Below are 15171 nucleotides of genomic sequence, written 5' to 3'. Positions count from 1 at the left end.
GATGATAATACGGTTTTCTCTCTATTATTATCTTATATTAATATGGCACATTTGTCACATTAAACCATTATTGATATATTATTATTAACTAAAATCCATAGTTTTCACATTTCCTCAATTTTTCCCCCATGTTTTTTTTTCTGTTCCCAGATCCCAAATCCAAAATATTATATTTAGTTGTCTCCTTAGCTTCTTCGCTTGACAGTCTCTCAGGCTTTCCTTGTTTTGAGGGTCTTTGGCAGTTTTAAGGTATAATGGTCCGTATGTTATAGGGTAACTCTCTATTGGAACTCATCTGATGTTTTTCTTACAATTAAACTGGACTTACGGGGTTTGGAAAGTAAATCACACAGAGGCAAAGTGCCATTTTCATCACTCTATATCAAGGATACATATTTTCAACAGGACTAATGACTGCTGGTGTAGACCCTGGTCACTTGGCTGCAGCAGTGCCTGTCAGGTTTTTCCACTGTAAATGTTACTTCTCCCCACGTACTGTGCTCTTTGGAAGGAAATCACTGTGGGCAGTCCATACTTATACATGTAGATTGACACAAGCTGGACATTACCTGCTTTTGCCTAAGTTCTTGATTGAAACTCTTTGAGCAACCTAAATACTATTAGAGGTAGATAGACCTCAAGGGTAGATTGTATGTCAGTTCATCATTTGGCTTATTCATTTGACAGTTAACATATTTAGTTAAGGTACTATATGCCAGTTATTGTGCTTGTTTCCTGGTGGAGTATGAAAGTTTTAAAGAAATTGTTTCTGTCCTTAAGAAGCTCACTGGCTGTGTTGTTGATGATTGTACAAGAAATAAATGCCACAGTTAGGATGCTTTCAGGTGCAAAATGAAAATATTCATTTAAAAATAGTTTAAACAACAGATCCCATATCAAGGATATAAGGCAGTAACTCAGTGCTATCATTAAGGATCCAGGTCCTTTGCAAAATTCTGCTCTAGTGTTTCTTGGTGGGTTTACTTTGACTTCAGATTTTTCACTTCATGATTAGGAGTTTGGGTACCATGCCCTTGTACAGCCTGCAAGGGAATGTTCCTTCTCTTACGCTTCTTTTGTTTCAGAGGAATACCTTCCTTAGAAGCCTCCCAGCAGACATTCCTTTGGCCTAAATCATGTCACATGGGTGCCCCTAGTTACATTGGAAGCTTTTTATTTATTTTTTTTAAGACATTTTAAAATTTATTTGTTAGAGAGAGCGTGGGCGAGAGAGAGTGAGCAAGAGTACAAGCAGGGGGAGATGCAGGCAGAGAGAGAAGCAGGCTCCCTGCTGAGCAAGGAGCCCAATGCGGGACTCGGTCCCAGGGCACTGGGATCGTGACCTGAGCCAAAGGCAGCCGCTTAACCGACTGAGCCACCCAGGCGTCCCTGGAAGCTTTTTAAAATGTGAAATCTGGCATTTTAGATGTCTGAGGTGACAGAGCCTCTGTCCCCAAGGAAGAAGCCTGAAAGGAATGGGTTTTGTTTTTTTTATTTTTTTTATTTTTTTTTTATTTTTTAAAAGATTTTATTTTATTTATTTGAGAGAGAGAGAATGAGAGATAGAGAGCACGAGAGGGAAGAGGGTCAGAGGGAGAAGCAGACTCCCCACAGAGCAGGGAGCCTGATGTGGGACTCGATCCCAGGACTCCAGGATCATGACCTGAGCTGAAGGCAGTTGCTTAACCAACTGAGCCACCCAGGCGCCCAAGGAATGGGTTTTGGATAGGAAATAGTTGTTGCCACGGGTGGACTAGGAGCAAACAGAGGACGAGGTATAATTGGACAAAATGAAATGGCAGAGGGGAAGTCTACCTCCTAAGGGCTAGGGAAGTCCTCGTAGAGTGGTTGATACCTGCTGGGTTCTGGAGAATGAAGGGAGGGGAATGGGCTATCTGAATAAAACACAGCATTGTAGGTACAGTAAGCAGACTCTGTGAAGGAGGGTGAGGAGAGTTCCAGAGGGCCCACTGGAATGGTTTTGTAGAAGGAAAGCAGAAGGACAATGAGCCAAGGTACAGGACAGAGTAGTAGAGGGATGGACAATGGTTCGAGGAGAGATGTTCCAAAGGACTCCTGGGCCACAAGGAGTGTGAATCAGGGATGGAATTTAAGTGGTCTTGTAAGGTTGCTCTGGTTCCAGAACTGGTTGGTGCTTTCCTGGTAATCTGTCCTTGCAAGGTCTTGTTAACTTTTCAAGTTCAGCACCCTGAAAAGCTAGCTCTGCCTCAATATAGGAACAGTCTCCAGAAGCCTTTGCTGCAGTTGGTGGTGATCTCTTAAGAGAGATCAGTGCTTACCACTGATACTCAAAGTGACATTCCTTTCATGGAGAATTTAGCAAATAAATTGAAATTTTATCCTGTAAGCAGGCCAAGCCTTTGTAGCTACTGTAAATATATTTTAAAAGAAAACTTATCTCTGCCTTTTGTCATCATAAACAGAGTTTCTGTTTTCTCTGGTACTTGTATAGTTTTTTGACAGAAACCTTCTAAAGTGATTCAGATTTTTTTTTTAAACACAATTAAATTTTATTCTTTTGTTTTTTCTTCTGGGAAGGAAGAGGAGGCTGCAAAATGGGCCCGGGAAGAAGAAGAAGCCCAGCGTCGATTAGAGGAGAACCGGCTGCGGATGGAAGAGGAGGCAGCCCGAATCCGGCACGAAGAAGAGGAGCGGAAGAGGAAGGAACTGGAGCTCCAGCGGCAGAAGGAGCTGCTGCGCCAGAGGCAGCAGCAGCAGGAGGCTCTCCGCAGGTTGCAGCAGCAGCAGCAGCAGCAGCAGCTGGCTCAGATGAAGGTAGAGCCTCGGCACAGCCGCAGGGGCTCCTTGCCTGGTAGTTTTAGGTAGATGCTGTTGGGGCAGTAGCAGTAAAGCAGTGTGCTTTCTTTAGTACTGAATGTTAGTACTTCCCCCACCCCCCACCCCAGTAAGCTCCATGCCCAGTGTGGGGCTTGAACTCACGACCCAGACGAAGAGTCGCATGCTCTACCGACTGAGCAAGCCAAGCAGCCAGCAAGACTTAGTGACTGGATCTGAGGGACAAAGACAGAGCTGGGGTGGCTGCCAGGTAGTAAGCCTTTGGTGACCATAAAGTCGTGGCATTAGTGATGGAATGGGAGTAATTAGGAAGCTTTATGGCAGGGTCCCAAGAACTTTACATGTGATCTGTGGTTAGCAGTATGGTTTAGTGTCCCCTATCTTCAGGGAGCTCATGGGAGAAAGACATATAAATAGGAAATGTGAATACAAAGTGGTGAGTGTAGTGAGAGAGGTGGCAGTTCTCAGGGTGTGAGCACATGGGAATTTGTTAGGAATGCAGATTCTCAGGTCCCACCCCAGACTTCCTAAATCCGAACCTTTTGGTGGTGGGACCCAGTAATCTGTGTTTGAACAAAGCCTCCAGGGCATTCTTCTGCTTGCTCTAAAATGTGAGAACACTGTCCACATGGGAAGTATGGAAAGGCTTCCTAGAAAAAGGTAACTTCTAAACTGAGTCATTAGGGAGGGAAAATGAAAAACAAGAAAAAGCTAAATAGGCAGTTTGGAGAATGGAGGGGGTTTTTGAGAGAGGAGACATGGTGTAAGCAGAGGAATGAAGTTCAGAAACACTGTGGTGTGTTTGGGGGAATTTAAAAAGTGAGTTACTACTGCTGGCGAGTGAGGTCTGAGAGAAGTGTGGGCAGGGTCTGTGTCACCATGGGTTGTATATACTCTATTAAAGAATTAGGACTTAAAGGTGTGTAAAACAGAGTGGGGCACTGAAGTGTTTTCATCTAGGAAATAGCATTGTCCGATTGCAGGAGCAAATATTTATCACTTTGAGAACTAAATGGACTTGTAAGGAACAGGACTGGAGGTGAGCAGAGTGCTTGTGAGGGGCTGGTGGGGAGTGGTCCAGGTGAAGGAGAGGAAGGTGGTAGTAGGATTGGAAAGGTGGAGTTGAAGATAGCAGTAATTATTGAGTGTTTGCTTTGTGTCAAGCACTGGACCACAGCTTTTCATATGTTACATCATTTCATCTTTACAGCCATCGTTAAAAGCTTAAGTGTGGATACCTATGTTCTACCAAAGAGGAAAAATGTTCAGGAGCTTAGTTTTAGCTTGCTTTGGGTCCAGCTGAGAGTTCAGAGCAGAGCCATGTGTTAGAACCCATGTATCTTTGGCTCCAGGGCCCTGAAAAGGCTGTCAGAAGACTGTTCTTAGAGGCCACATCATAGAATGTGGTGACTGATAAGATTATGGGGATAAAGGGGGAAGACAAAGGCACAAGTAACTTCCAGATCTCTAACTTCTCTGGCTGTCTTTTGTGTGTCTGGTTTTGACCTGTTACCTTCCAATAAAGACTGTAGGAGATTTTTTTTTTTAAATGATTTTATTTATTTGAGAGAGAGAGCAAGAGACAGAGCACGAGCAGAGGGGAAGGGGCAAAGGGAGAAGCAGACTCCCTGCTGAGCAGGGAGCCCAATGTGGGGCTTGATCTCAGGACCCTGGGATCATGACCTGAGCTGAAGGCAGACGCTTAATCACTGAGCCACCCAGGTGCCACAAGACTGTGGAGATATTTTACAGATAAACATTCTGAATGAAGATAAAGAACTTGAGGTGGTTATGAGGAATTGCTAAAGGTTCTCCGGGGCAGGGTGGGGGGGAGTTTTGTTTTTTTTTTTAATATTTTATTTATTTATTTGACAGAGATATAATGAGAGAGGGAACACAAGCAGGGGAAGTGGGAGAGGGAGAAGCAGGCTTCCCGCTGAGCAGGGAGCCTGATGCGGGGCTCGATCCCAGGACCCTGGGATCATGACCTGAGCCTAAGGCAGACGCTTAACGACTGAGCTACCCAGGTGCCCTGAAAAAAGTTTTTTAAAGAGGGCTTTATTGAGATAGAACTGACATACCATACAATTGGACCATTTAAAGTAGACAATTCAATAATTTCAGTATATTCAGATATGTGCAACTGTCACCATGTGGATTTTGACATTTTCAGTATCACCCTAGGCCCTGCAAAGCACCCTCTGGCTGTCACACCCTACCCCCTGTTCTCCCCAGCCCAAAGTAACTCCTAATCTATTTTCTGTCTAGATTTGCTTATTCTAGACATTTCACATAAATACAGTCATATGATATGTGGTGCTTTGTGACTGTCTTCTTTGAATTAGCATAATGGTTTCAAGGTTCACTTATACTTTATTCCTTTTTTATGGTTGAATGGTATTGCACTATATGGACATGCCAGCTTTCGTGTATCCATTCCTCAGTTGATGGACATTTGAGCTGTTTCTGTCTTTTGGCTATTATGAGTATTGCTGTTATAGATAAATATTTATGTACAAGCTTTTATGTATATGTATAAACTAGGAGTGGAATTGCTGGGCCATATGAGAACTATGTGTTTAATGGTTTGAGAAACTACCAGACTGTTTTCCAAAGTGGCTGTACCATTTTACATTACCACCAGCAATATATGGGAATTCAAATTTCTCCAGATCTTCATTAATCCTTATTATCTGATGTTTTGATTATAGCCACCCTTGTAGGTGTGAAATGATATCTTGTGGTTTTGGTTTGCATTTCCCTGATGACAAATGATGTCGAGTATCTTTTCATGTGTTTATTGGCCATTTATGTAGCTTTGGAGAAATGTCTATCCAAATCCTTTGCCTGCTTTTAATCTAGGTTTATCTTACTGAATTATAAGAGTTCTTTATATATTCTAGATATTATAAGTCCCTTATCAGATACATGATTTAAAAATATTTTTTCTGTTATTTGAGTTGTCTTTTTACTTCCTTGATGGTGTCCTTTGATACATAAAGTTTTTCATTTTTATGAAGTTCAATTTTTTCTTTTGTTGTTTGAGCTTTTGATGTCATATCTAAGAAACTATTGCCAAATCTGAGGTCATCAAGATTTCTTCCAATGTTTTCTTCCAATACTTTTGTAATTTTAGCTGCTATGTTTAGGTCTTTGATCCATTTTGAGTTAGTTTTTGTTAATTGTATGAGGGAAGGGTTTGACTTCCATTCTTTTGCTTGTGACTAACTATCCAGTTGTCTTACACCATTTGTTGAAAAGACTATTCTTTGTCTGCTGAATGGCCTCGACATTCTAGTTGAAAATCAGTTGACCATGGACACGTGGTTTCATTTCTGGACTCTGAATTCTATTCAAGTGGTCTATACATCTGTCATTATGCTAGTAACACACCATCTTGATATTTTATTGCTTTGTTTAACTTTTGAAATCAGAAAGTGTGAGTCCTCCAACTTTGTTCTTTTTCCATATTGTTTGGCTATTCTGGGTCTCTTTCAGTTCCATATGGATTGTAGAATGAGCTTATCAATTTCCACGAAGAAGCCAGCTGGGATTTTGACAGAGATTGCCTTGACTCGGTAGATCAATTTGAGGAGCTTTGCCACCTTAACAATATTAAGTCTTCTGATCCATAAACATGGGATGATTTTTATTTAGATCTTCTTGAATTTCTTTCAGTATTTTACAGTTTTTAGAGTATAACTTTTGTGTTACTTCTGTTAAACTTATTAAGTATTTTGTTCTTTTTGATGTTCTTGTAAATGGAGTTTTCAAAATTTCATTTTCAGATTGTTCATTGCAAGTATATAGATACATAATTGATACATATTTTTTTAAAGATTGTATTTATTTGTTTGACAGAGAGAGATACGGCGAGAGAGGGAACACAAGCAGGTGGAGTGGGAGAGGGAAAAGCAGGCTTCCCGTGGAGCAGAGAGCCCGATGCGGGGCTTGATCCCAGGACCCTGAGATCATGATCTGAGCCAAAGGCAGATGCTTAATGACTGAGCCACCCAGGCGCCCCTACAATTGATATTTGTATATTGAGCTTGTATCCTGCAATCTTGCTGAACTGCTTTATTAATATTTCTTAATGGATTCATTAGGATTTTCTGTACACAAAATTTTGTCATCTGCAAATAGAGATGGTTTTACCTCATCCTTTCCAATCTTTTATTTCATTTTCTCCCTAGTTGTCCTGGCTAGAACCTCTAATACAATGTTGAATAGAAATAGCAAATTGAATATCTTTGTTTTGTTTCTGATCTTGGGGGAGGAAGCATTCATCAGTCTTTCACCATTAAATTTAATGTTATTTGTGGATTTTTTTTGCAGATGTCCTTCATCAGGCTGAGGAGGTTTCCTTCTATTCCTTCTTTGTTGAGCATTTTTATCCTGAAAGGGTGTTGGATTTTGTCAGATACTTTGTGTCTGTTGAGATGATCGTGTAGTTTTTTGTTTTGTTTTGTTTCTATCAATATAGTGTAATACATTAATTGATTTTCAGATGTTGAACCACTGTTGGATTCCTGGGATAAATCCTACTTGGCATATAATTCTATTTTTATATGTTGCTGGACTTGTTTTGCTGGTATTTGGTGAGGATTTTTGTGTTCCTATTCATAAGAGATTTTGGTCTTTCTTGTAATTTTTTTCTTTCTTGTGATGTCTTTGTCTGATTTGGTGTCACAGTAATGCTTGGCGTTGAAGAATAGTTGGGAAACGTTTCCTCTTCTATATTTTGGACTTGCTTGTGAAGAAGTGGTATTATTTCTTCTTCTTTTTTTTGTTTTTTTAAGATTTTATTTGGGGGAGAGAGAGAGAGAGTGAAAGCACGAGCAGGAGGAGCTGCAGAGGGAGAGGGAGAAGCAGACTCCCTGCTGAGTAGGGAGCCTGACACGGGACTTTGGGATCATGAAGGCAGACGCTTAACAGACTGAACCTCATAGGCGCCCCAAAGTGGTATTACTTCTTTAAATGTTTGGTAGACTTCAGTGGTTAAACCATCTAGGCTTTTCTTTGTGGATGGTTTTTGACTACTAATTCAGTGTCTTTACTTTTTTTTTTTTAACTGCAAAGAAAATTTATTTTACAGATCACTAGCCATTAATTTTTATCATTAGTTCTTACATAAATACTGCCTGGTGCCATTATCCAGATGGCAGGACCATTTTATGTCCACACTTCACTTCTGTATTCACAAAGAGAATTTGCATGACTTAACATAAATGTAACTATAGGGGGTGCTTGGGTTGTTCAGTCAGTTGAGCATCAAACTCCTGATTTTGGCTAAGGTCATGATCTCAGAGTTACGGGATCTGCCCGCATCAGGCTCCGTGCTCATCACAGTCTGCTTGTCCTTTCCTTCCGTCTCTGCCCCTCTCCATATGTGCATATTCATGCTTTCTAGCTCTCTCAAATAAATAAATAAAATCTTTAAAAAAAATTAATGTAACAGTGAAGGCTTAACAGTGGAGATGCAGTCTAACATCCATAATATCTAATGTTTTGCAGATAGCAGTGTAGGGGAGATGTATTTTTAATTACCTTTCATTTGAGTGACCTTATTTAAAATTAATAATTTAGAAGTTCTTAGTCTCCTAAGGAGATTTTCAAATCACTTAATAGAAATGGTTAGTGAGATTTTTTAAGAAATATCTTCCATGTCCACATGCTGTTGTGATTTCTGCACCATTTTTTCTTCCAGCTGCTTTCCTTTGCCTGCAGAAGGGGTCTGGATAAGATGATGTTTTGCTTGATTTCTTTGATGTCCTGAGCTTTCTGTAATTCTTTATCTTTCTTTAATTTATTCATTATAAATCTAGCTTTTTGTTTATGGTTGATCTCTTCAACTCTTTTCGTTGCATCAGTAGTTTTATACCGTAGCTCTCACTCATATTTGGCAGGTTCATTTCTGTGTTTTTCAAATTCAAATGAATTATCCACTGTAAGCTTCTTACGAGCTGCTATATGGAATGCTTTACTCCATCTGACCTTGTAATGATTGCGCTTCTTTTTAAAGTTTTTACTGAGACTTGGATTTACAGAATCTGAGTACCTTGCAATTGTTGCAGACAAACATCATGCCATGGCTGGGGTGAAGGGGCCCTGAACAGAAATAGCACTTCTCAGTACACATGTTGAAACCGTGTGGGTTCCCACTGACCAGATGCCAGTCTTGAGTGGAATTCTCAATGTCTTCTTAAAGGTCTATTTAGCTTGTCTGTTTCTTCTTGAGTAAGTTTTTGGTAGTTTGTCTCTTTTATAGGAGTCTGTCTTCATCTAGGTTATCTGATTGGCAAACAGTTGGTTATAGTATTCCTTTATATTCCTTTTTGTTTTCTGTAAGATCAGTAGTGATGTCCTCCTTTATTTCCTAATTGTAGTAATTTGAATCTTCTCTCTTTTTTTCTTGGACAGTCAAGCTAAGTAAATTTTGTTGATCTTCTTAAAGAACCAGGTTTTGGTTTTATTGATCTTTTTCTATTTTATCTGTTTCATTAATTTCTTCTCTAATTTTATTATTTCTTTCTGCTTGCTTTAAGTTTACTTTGCTCTCTTTTTCTAGTATCTTAAGGTAGAAGGTTAGTCTATTGATTTGAGTTCTTTCTCAGGATAGACGTTTGCAGTTATAAATTTCCCTCTTAAGTGTTGCTTTAGCTGCCACCCATAAGTTTTGATTTGTTCTTGGACTCACTGGTTATATAGAAGTGTTTTGTTTAATTTCCACTTATTTGTGAGTTTCCAAAATTTCTTTGTTACTTTCATTTCATTGTGATCAGAGAGAACATACTTTATATTATTTTTTTTCTTTTCTTTTACTTTATTTTTTAATATTAAGTAGGCTCCACACCCAGTGTAGGGCTTGAACTCATGACCCTGAGCTTGAGTTACATGCTCTACCAAATAAGCCAGCCAGGTGCCCCTATTTTTCCCTTTAAATGAATTATTGAAGTCGGTTTTATGTCCCGTTTTACCTTCCTTAGGTCTGTTCTGGAGAATGTTCCATGTTTCTTTGAGAAGAATGTATATTCTACTGTTATTGACTAGAGTGTTCTATATAGATGTCTTTTAGGTCCAGTTTATAGTGTTGTTCAAGTCACCTAGATCCTTGTTGATCTCTACCTTATTGTTTTGTCCATTATTGAAAGTGGAGTATTAAAGTAATGAAGTCTTTAAGTATTATTGTCTAAATATTGTCAAGCTACTGAATTGTCTACATCTCCTTTAATTTTTGCCATTTCTTGCTTCATGTATTTTCGTGCTCTATTGTATGGCACATATATATTTACAGTTGTTCTGTCTTCCTGCTGGATTGGTTATCATACTTAAATGTCTCTCCTTATGTCTAATAACATTTTTTTAAAGTAGGCTCCATGCCCACTGTGAGCCCAACATGGGGCTTGAACTCAACGACTGTGAGATCAAGACCTGAGCTAAGAAGAAGAGTCAGCTGCCACTTAACTGACGAGTCACCCAAGCGCCCCCAACATTTTTTTGTTTTAAAGTATATTTTGTCTGATAATGATTTAGAAACTCCAACTCTCTTGTTTTTTCTGTGTGCCTGATACATCTTTATCCATCCTTTCACTTTCAACCTGTTTGTACCTTTGAATGTGAAGTGTCTCTTTGAGACAATATAGTTGCATCTTATTTTTGTATCCAGTCTGATAATCACTGCCTTTTGATTGGATTCTTTAATCCTTTTACATTTAGTGATATTATTGATATAATTGGATTTATGTCTGCCATTTTACTTTGTTTTTTATGCCTTTTTTGTTCCTCTATTCTTTCTTTACTGCTGCTGCTTTTTTTTACATTAATATTTCCTGTTGCAGCATTTTAGTTCTTTAATGATTTAAATCACTATATATTTATTAAATAACCTTATTTATCATCTCTTCTTTTCTTCATTTGTACCTGTGAATTCATGTTACCATATGGAGTCATTTACTTAGCCCAGTACAGCTTCTTTCCCACTCCTCCTTTGTGCTGTTTTTGACAAACATGTTAGATTTCTGTTACAAACCCAACTGTCTTCTGGTCTATCTACTTATTTAGACACACACACAAGTTTTATATTTACACACACACACACACACACACACACACACACACACACTCTACACACACCACACATTTGTTTTTGTGCATTTTCTTTGTTTTTTTATTGGATTCGGATTACTTTCTGGGGTCACTTGCTTTCAGCCTGAAGAACTCTCATTAATATTTTTTGTAAGGCAGGTCTGCTAGCAACAAATTCTCTGAATTTATCTGGGAATGTCTTTATTTCAACTTTATTTTTGAAAGAGTTTTAGTGGATATAGAATTCCTTGTTGATCATTTCATTCTATGAGGACTTTGGATATCTTATCCCACTCTTTTCTGGCTTCCATTGTTTCTGATGAGAAGTCAGCTGTTAATTTTATGCTGATTCCCTTGTAAGTGACAATTTGTTTTTCTTCTTGCTGCTTTCAAGATTTTCTCTTTTTTGGCTTTCAGCATTTTTATCATGGTAATGTCTGTGGATCTCTGTGTTTATCTTATTATAGTTAAGCTTCCTGGATGTATAAATTAATGTTTTTAAATAAATATCAGCCATGATTTCTTCATATATTTTTTCTGTTCCTTTCTCTCCTCTCCTTCTGGTACTTGCAGTGTGCGCATATCGGTGCACTCAGTGGTATTTCACATTTCTCTAAGGTTCTTTTTGTTTCTCTTCATTCTTTCTCTCTGTTTTTTGAATTGTGTAATCTCTGTTGATCTGCAAGTTTCATTAATTTCTTTGGCTAGTCCAGATATACTTTGAGCTCCTCTCGTGATTTTTCATTTTAGTTATTGGGCTTTTAAACTCCAGGATTTCCTTCTGGTCTAAAAATAATCTCTGTCTCTTTATTGATATTTTTTATTTGATGTGACATTGTCATCATGCCTTCCTTTACTACTTTAATTATGGTTTTATTTAGTTCTCTGAACATATTTATAAAACTTGGACGTTTTTGTTAAATCTGACATCTGGTCACTCTCATAGGTGGATGCCAACTTTTTTCCTGGTATATAGGCCATTCTTTCTTGTTACTTTACATGTTTCATAATATTTTGTTGGAAACTGGAATTTTTTGATAACGTATTGTAGTGCACGCCCCAGCATTGTTTTGTGACTGATTGGATTAATTCGGTAGAGTCCCCCTCTCTCCCTACCTCCCTAACAGGGAGGCCTCTGCTGCTTCTGCTCCTTTGCGAGGTACGTCATTGGGTTTGCCCACAGTCACTCTCAGATCACTGTTTTTGGCAGGACTGTCTTTGATTATCTTTTTCTACATGTAGCTGTTAACCTCCACTAATTGCTACCTGACTTGCTCTACTGTTCTCAGAAGTGCCCTGGAGCACAGATTGCTTCACAGACCGATAGAGTCAAATTCAAGCTTCTTTGAAGAGATACTTCCTGAGGTCTGTTTTTGGGATTGTTTCTGACCCTAGGAGAACTTCTTTCAGTTCTTTCCTTGGTTCTCTGAGACCAAGTTGCGGCCTGCAGTTTAACCTGTATCTCCAGTGAATCTACCGATCTCCTAATTGCCTTTCACCCAGCCTCTGCTGTTTTTTAAAAGTGCCCTTTGGCTTGGACTCCTCATTGTCCACACACTGTTACAAATAAAGTCAGATCCTTTAGGGACCATAGTCCAATCTGTTTCCCTCACTTCCATCCCAAGGCAAAAATCTCTTGAGTCACAGCTCTGGCTCTGGCAACAGTGGTTTGCTTTTCTGAGTGGTACTCCTGCTTAGGAATTGAGCCCTTGGGGAAGGGGCAGTAGCCTCAGGTTTTCTTGGCTTACCTCTCCTTTTGAGCTAGGGCAGTGGCACTCAGGGCCCTAGTAGTCCCAGTAGTACTGTGCTCGGGGTAGTTTCCATCCCACAAGTTGGGGGCTAGGCATAAGAAGGGAGCCCCCATCTGTCAGCCTTACTTGCCTGTAACTTAGTCTTTGCAACAGTTAGCTGTGGCCTGGATGGGAAATGCTGATGTTGTGCTCTTTGTGGGAAGCCAGCCCACTGACTGGTAGCTGCTGGGGAGAGGGAGACCTGTGTTCTTAGCTACGGTCATCTGGAGTGGAGTTTTGGTCTGGTTGAACTGGGAATTGAGAGAGAAGATCTTTTTTTAAGATTTTTATTTATTTATTTGACAGAGATCTTAAGTAGGCAGACAGGCAGGCGGAGGGAGAGGGAGAAGCAGGCTGCTTAGCAGGGAGCCTGACGTGGGGCTCCATCTCAGCACGCTGGGATCATGACCTGAGCCGAAGGCAGATGCTTAACCGACTGAGCCACCCAGGCGCCCCAAGAGAGTAGATCTTGGTACAAGTACCACAGACTCTCAGTTCTTATGGAGTTTTAGCAGGTTGTCTTGAAGAAATGTTTCTTCATTGCTATATTCCCTTATGTTCATTTCCAGAGGCTTTAAAGAATTTTTTTTAAAGATTTTATTTATTTATTTGAGAGAGAGAGAGAAACAGCATGAGAGGGGAGAGGGTTAGAGGGAGAAGCAGTCTCCCCGCCAAGCCGGGAACCTGATGCGGGACTCGATCCCAGGACTCTGGGATCATGACCCAAGCCGAAGGCAGTCGCCCAACCAACTGAGCCACCCAGGCGCCCTAAATAATTTTTTTATAGATTTTTTTTTTATTTATTCATTCAAGACACAGAGAGAGAGAGAGAGAGCATGAGCAGGGGGAGAAGCAGAGGGAGGGGGAGAAGCAGACTGCCCGCTGAGCAGGGAGCCCAATGTGGGGCTTGATCCCAGGACCCCGGGATCATGACCCGAGCCGAAGGCAGACGCTTAACCATCTGAGCCACCCAGGTGCCCCTAAATAATTTTTTGAAAAATAATTTTCACCAGTTTTGCTGGGGAGAGGGGGTGTACAGTGCACCTCGTGCTGCCATACTAGAAGTACAACAGTTGTTTTTCAAAATAAAAAATAGTGCTGAAAATACGGTAGCAATATGAGGGCAGAAGAAAATAGTAAATTTTCTTAAATCACTGAAGGATATTAGGCATTCAGGGGATACAGAATGTGCCAAACTCCCTATTTGTTTCTGATTTGGGAGTGAGTTGTTCTAAAAAGTATGATTGATAAACTGCAGTTCTCTGGGCAGTACAGGATGTTGGTTGAATTGGAAAATGTTCTGAGGCAGTGTTTATGGAACAATGGGATATTGTTTGCTATGTTCAAACAAGACTTAAGGAAAATGATAGCTATCTGCAAACATTTGTCTGTCACGTGAGGAAGACAGATTTGTTCTGCATTATTCCAAAGAGCAGACCTGTGAGTCATGAGGGGAGAGGACAGTGAAGTATATTTTGGCATAGCAGTGGGAAGGATCTCAGAGGTACCTGAAAGGGGAAAGGGCCATTTTTGGGGGGGGAGGTGCATCTCTTTCTGCTGCTGGCTGAGGTTCTGAAGAGGACTGCAGATTGTTTCCTGGGGTAGGCTAGGGTGACACATCTGCTGGGCTTTTAGACAGCATTGGGAGCTCCTGGCTGAATGTCTGCATCAGAATGATAAAATATACAAATTATCTGGCCTCACCTTTGGATCTTCTGATTCATTGAGTGTGGGACCAACCCATCTGCATTTTTACAGGTCCTGCCAGATGATGTTGCCAGGTTTGAGATCTGCTGCCTTACTTGATTTTTTTTTTTTTAAGATTTTAAAAAAAATTTATTTGCCAGAGAGAGATAGCAAGAGCAGGAACACAAGCAGGGGGAGTGGGAGAGGGAGAAGCCGGCTTCCCACTGAGCAGGGAGCCTGATGCGGGGCTCCATCCCAGGACCCTGGGATCATGACCTGAGCCGAAGGCAGACACTCAACGACTGAGCCACCCAGGCGCCCCTGCCTTATTTGATTTTGATAGTGCCTTCCAGTGTGTCATTTCCTGTGGATAATAGGGGTTCATTTATGCTCGACTTTGCTTACCTAGTCCCCAGTCTTTCTCAGCTTCCCTCCTCACCTCTCCCCCATTACAGCAGGGGTACATTTTGAGAGACATGCACCTACTCTCTATTGTATTAGCCCCCAAATGTTAAGGATCGATGATGTTCTATAGTGCTGAAGATAATATCAGTACTTATTTGGTAATATTAGTGACAGTTTAAACTGTGCCCTTATCTGATTAGCTCTAGGTTTAAGAGATTTCTGCTGTAGAGCCATTCTTCTTTGGGCTTCTTGGGCATTTTGTTCAATCCATGTTCATATTTTTTTTATTAAACATATTTCAAGTCTTATTAGATTTGGTTTTTGTTAGTTTTGTTTGTTTGTTTGTTAAGAGCCACTGGATATTTCAAAATTAAAGTGTATCTTTTTC

The 15171-nt window shown here is 40.2% G+C and overlaps 1 protein-coding gene and 1 pseudogene across 11 annotated transcripts in view; one reads left to right on the top strand and one right to left on the bottom strand.

Annotated features, from left to right (window-relative positions):
* The window catches only part of GIGYF2 (GRB10 interacting GYF protein 2), a 146656-nt gene that overhangs the window by 114830 nt on the left and 16655 nt on the right, over positions 1-15171 (top strand). For all 11 annotated transcript variants that reach the window (XR_015767833.1, XM_088021498.1, XM_088021497.1 and 8 more), the window contains one exon: positions 2560-2796. Coding sequence is in view for 10 of the 11 variants with exons in the window: in XM_088021498.1 (XP_087877624.1) it covers positions 2560-2796 (237 nt within the window). In the remaining variant the exon portion in view is untranslated. The remainder of the gene's footprint in view (positions 1-2559; positions 2797-15171) is intronic.
* Positions 8465-8956, bottom strand: LOC114210762 (putative ribosome biogenesis protein RLP24 pseudogene; annotated as a pseudogene).

The sequence above is a fragment of the Eumetopias jubatus genome, unplaced genomic scaffold (genome assembly GCF_037043125.1).
Source record: "Eumetopias jubatus isolate StellerSeaLion01/CBP00866 unplaced genomic scaffold, mEumJub1_p1.0 scaffold_3, whole genome shotgun sequence".
Taxonomy (NCBI): Eukaryota; Metazoa; Chordata; class Mammalia; order Carnivora; family Otariidae; genus Eumetopias; species Eumetopias jubatus.
The sequence above is the reverse complement of the archived record's forward strand: the minus strand, read 5'-3'. Positions and strand labels throughout refer to the sequence as shown.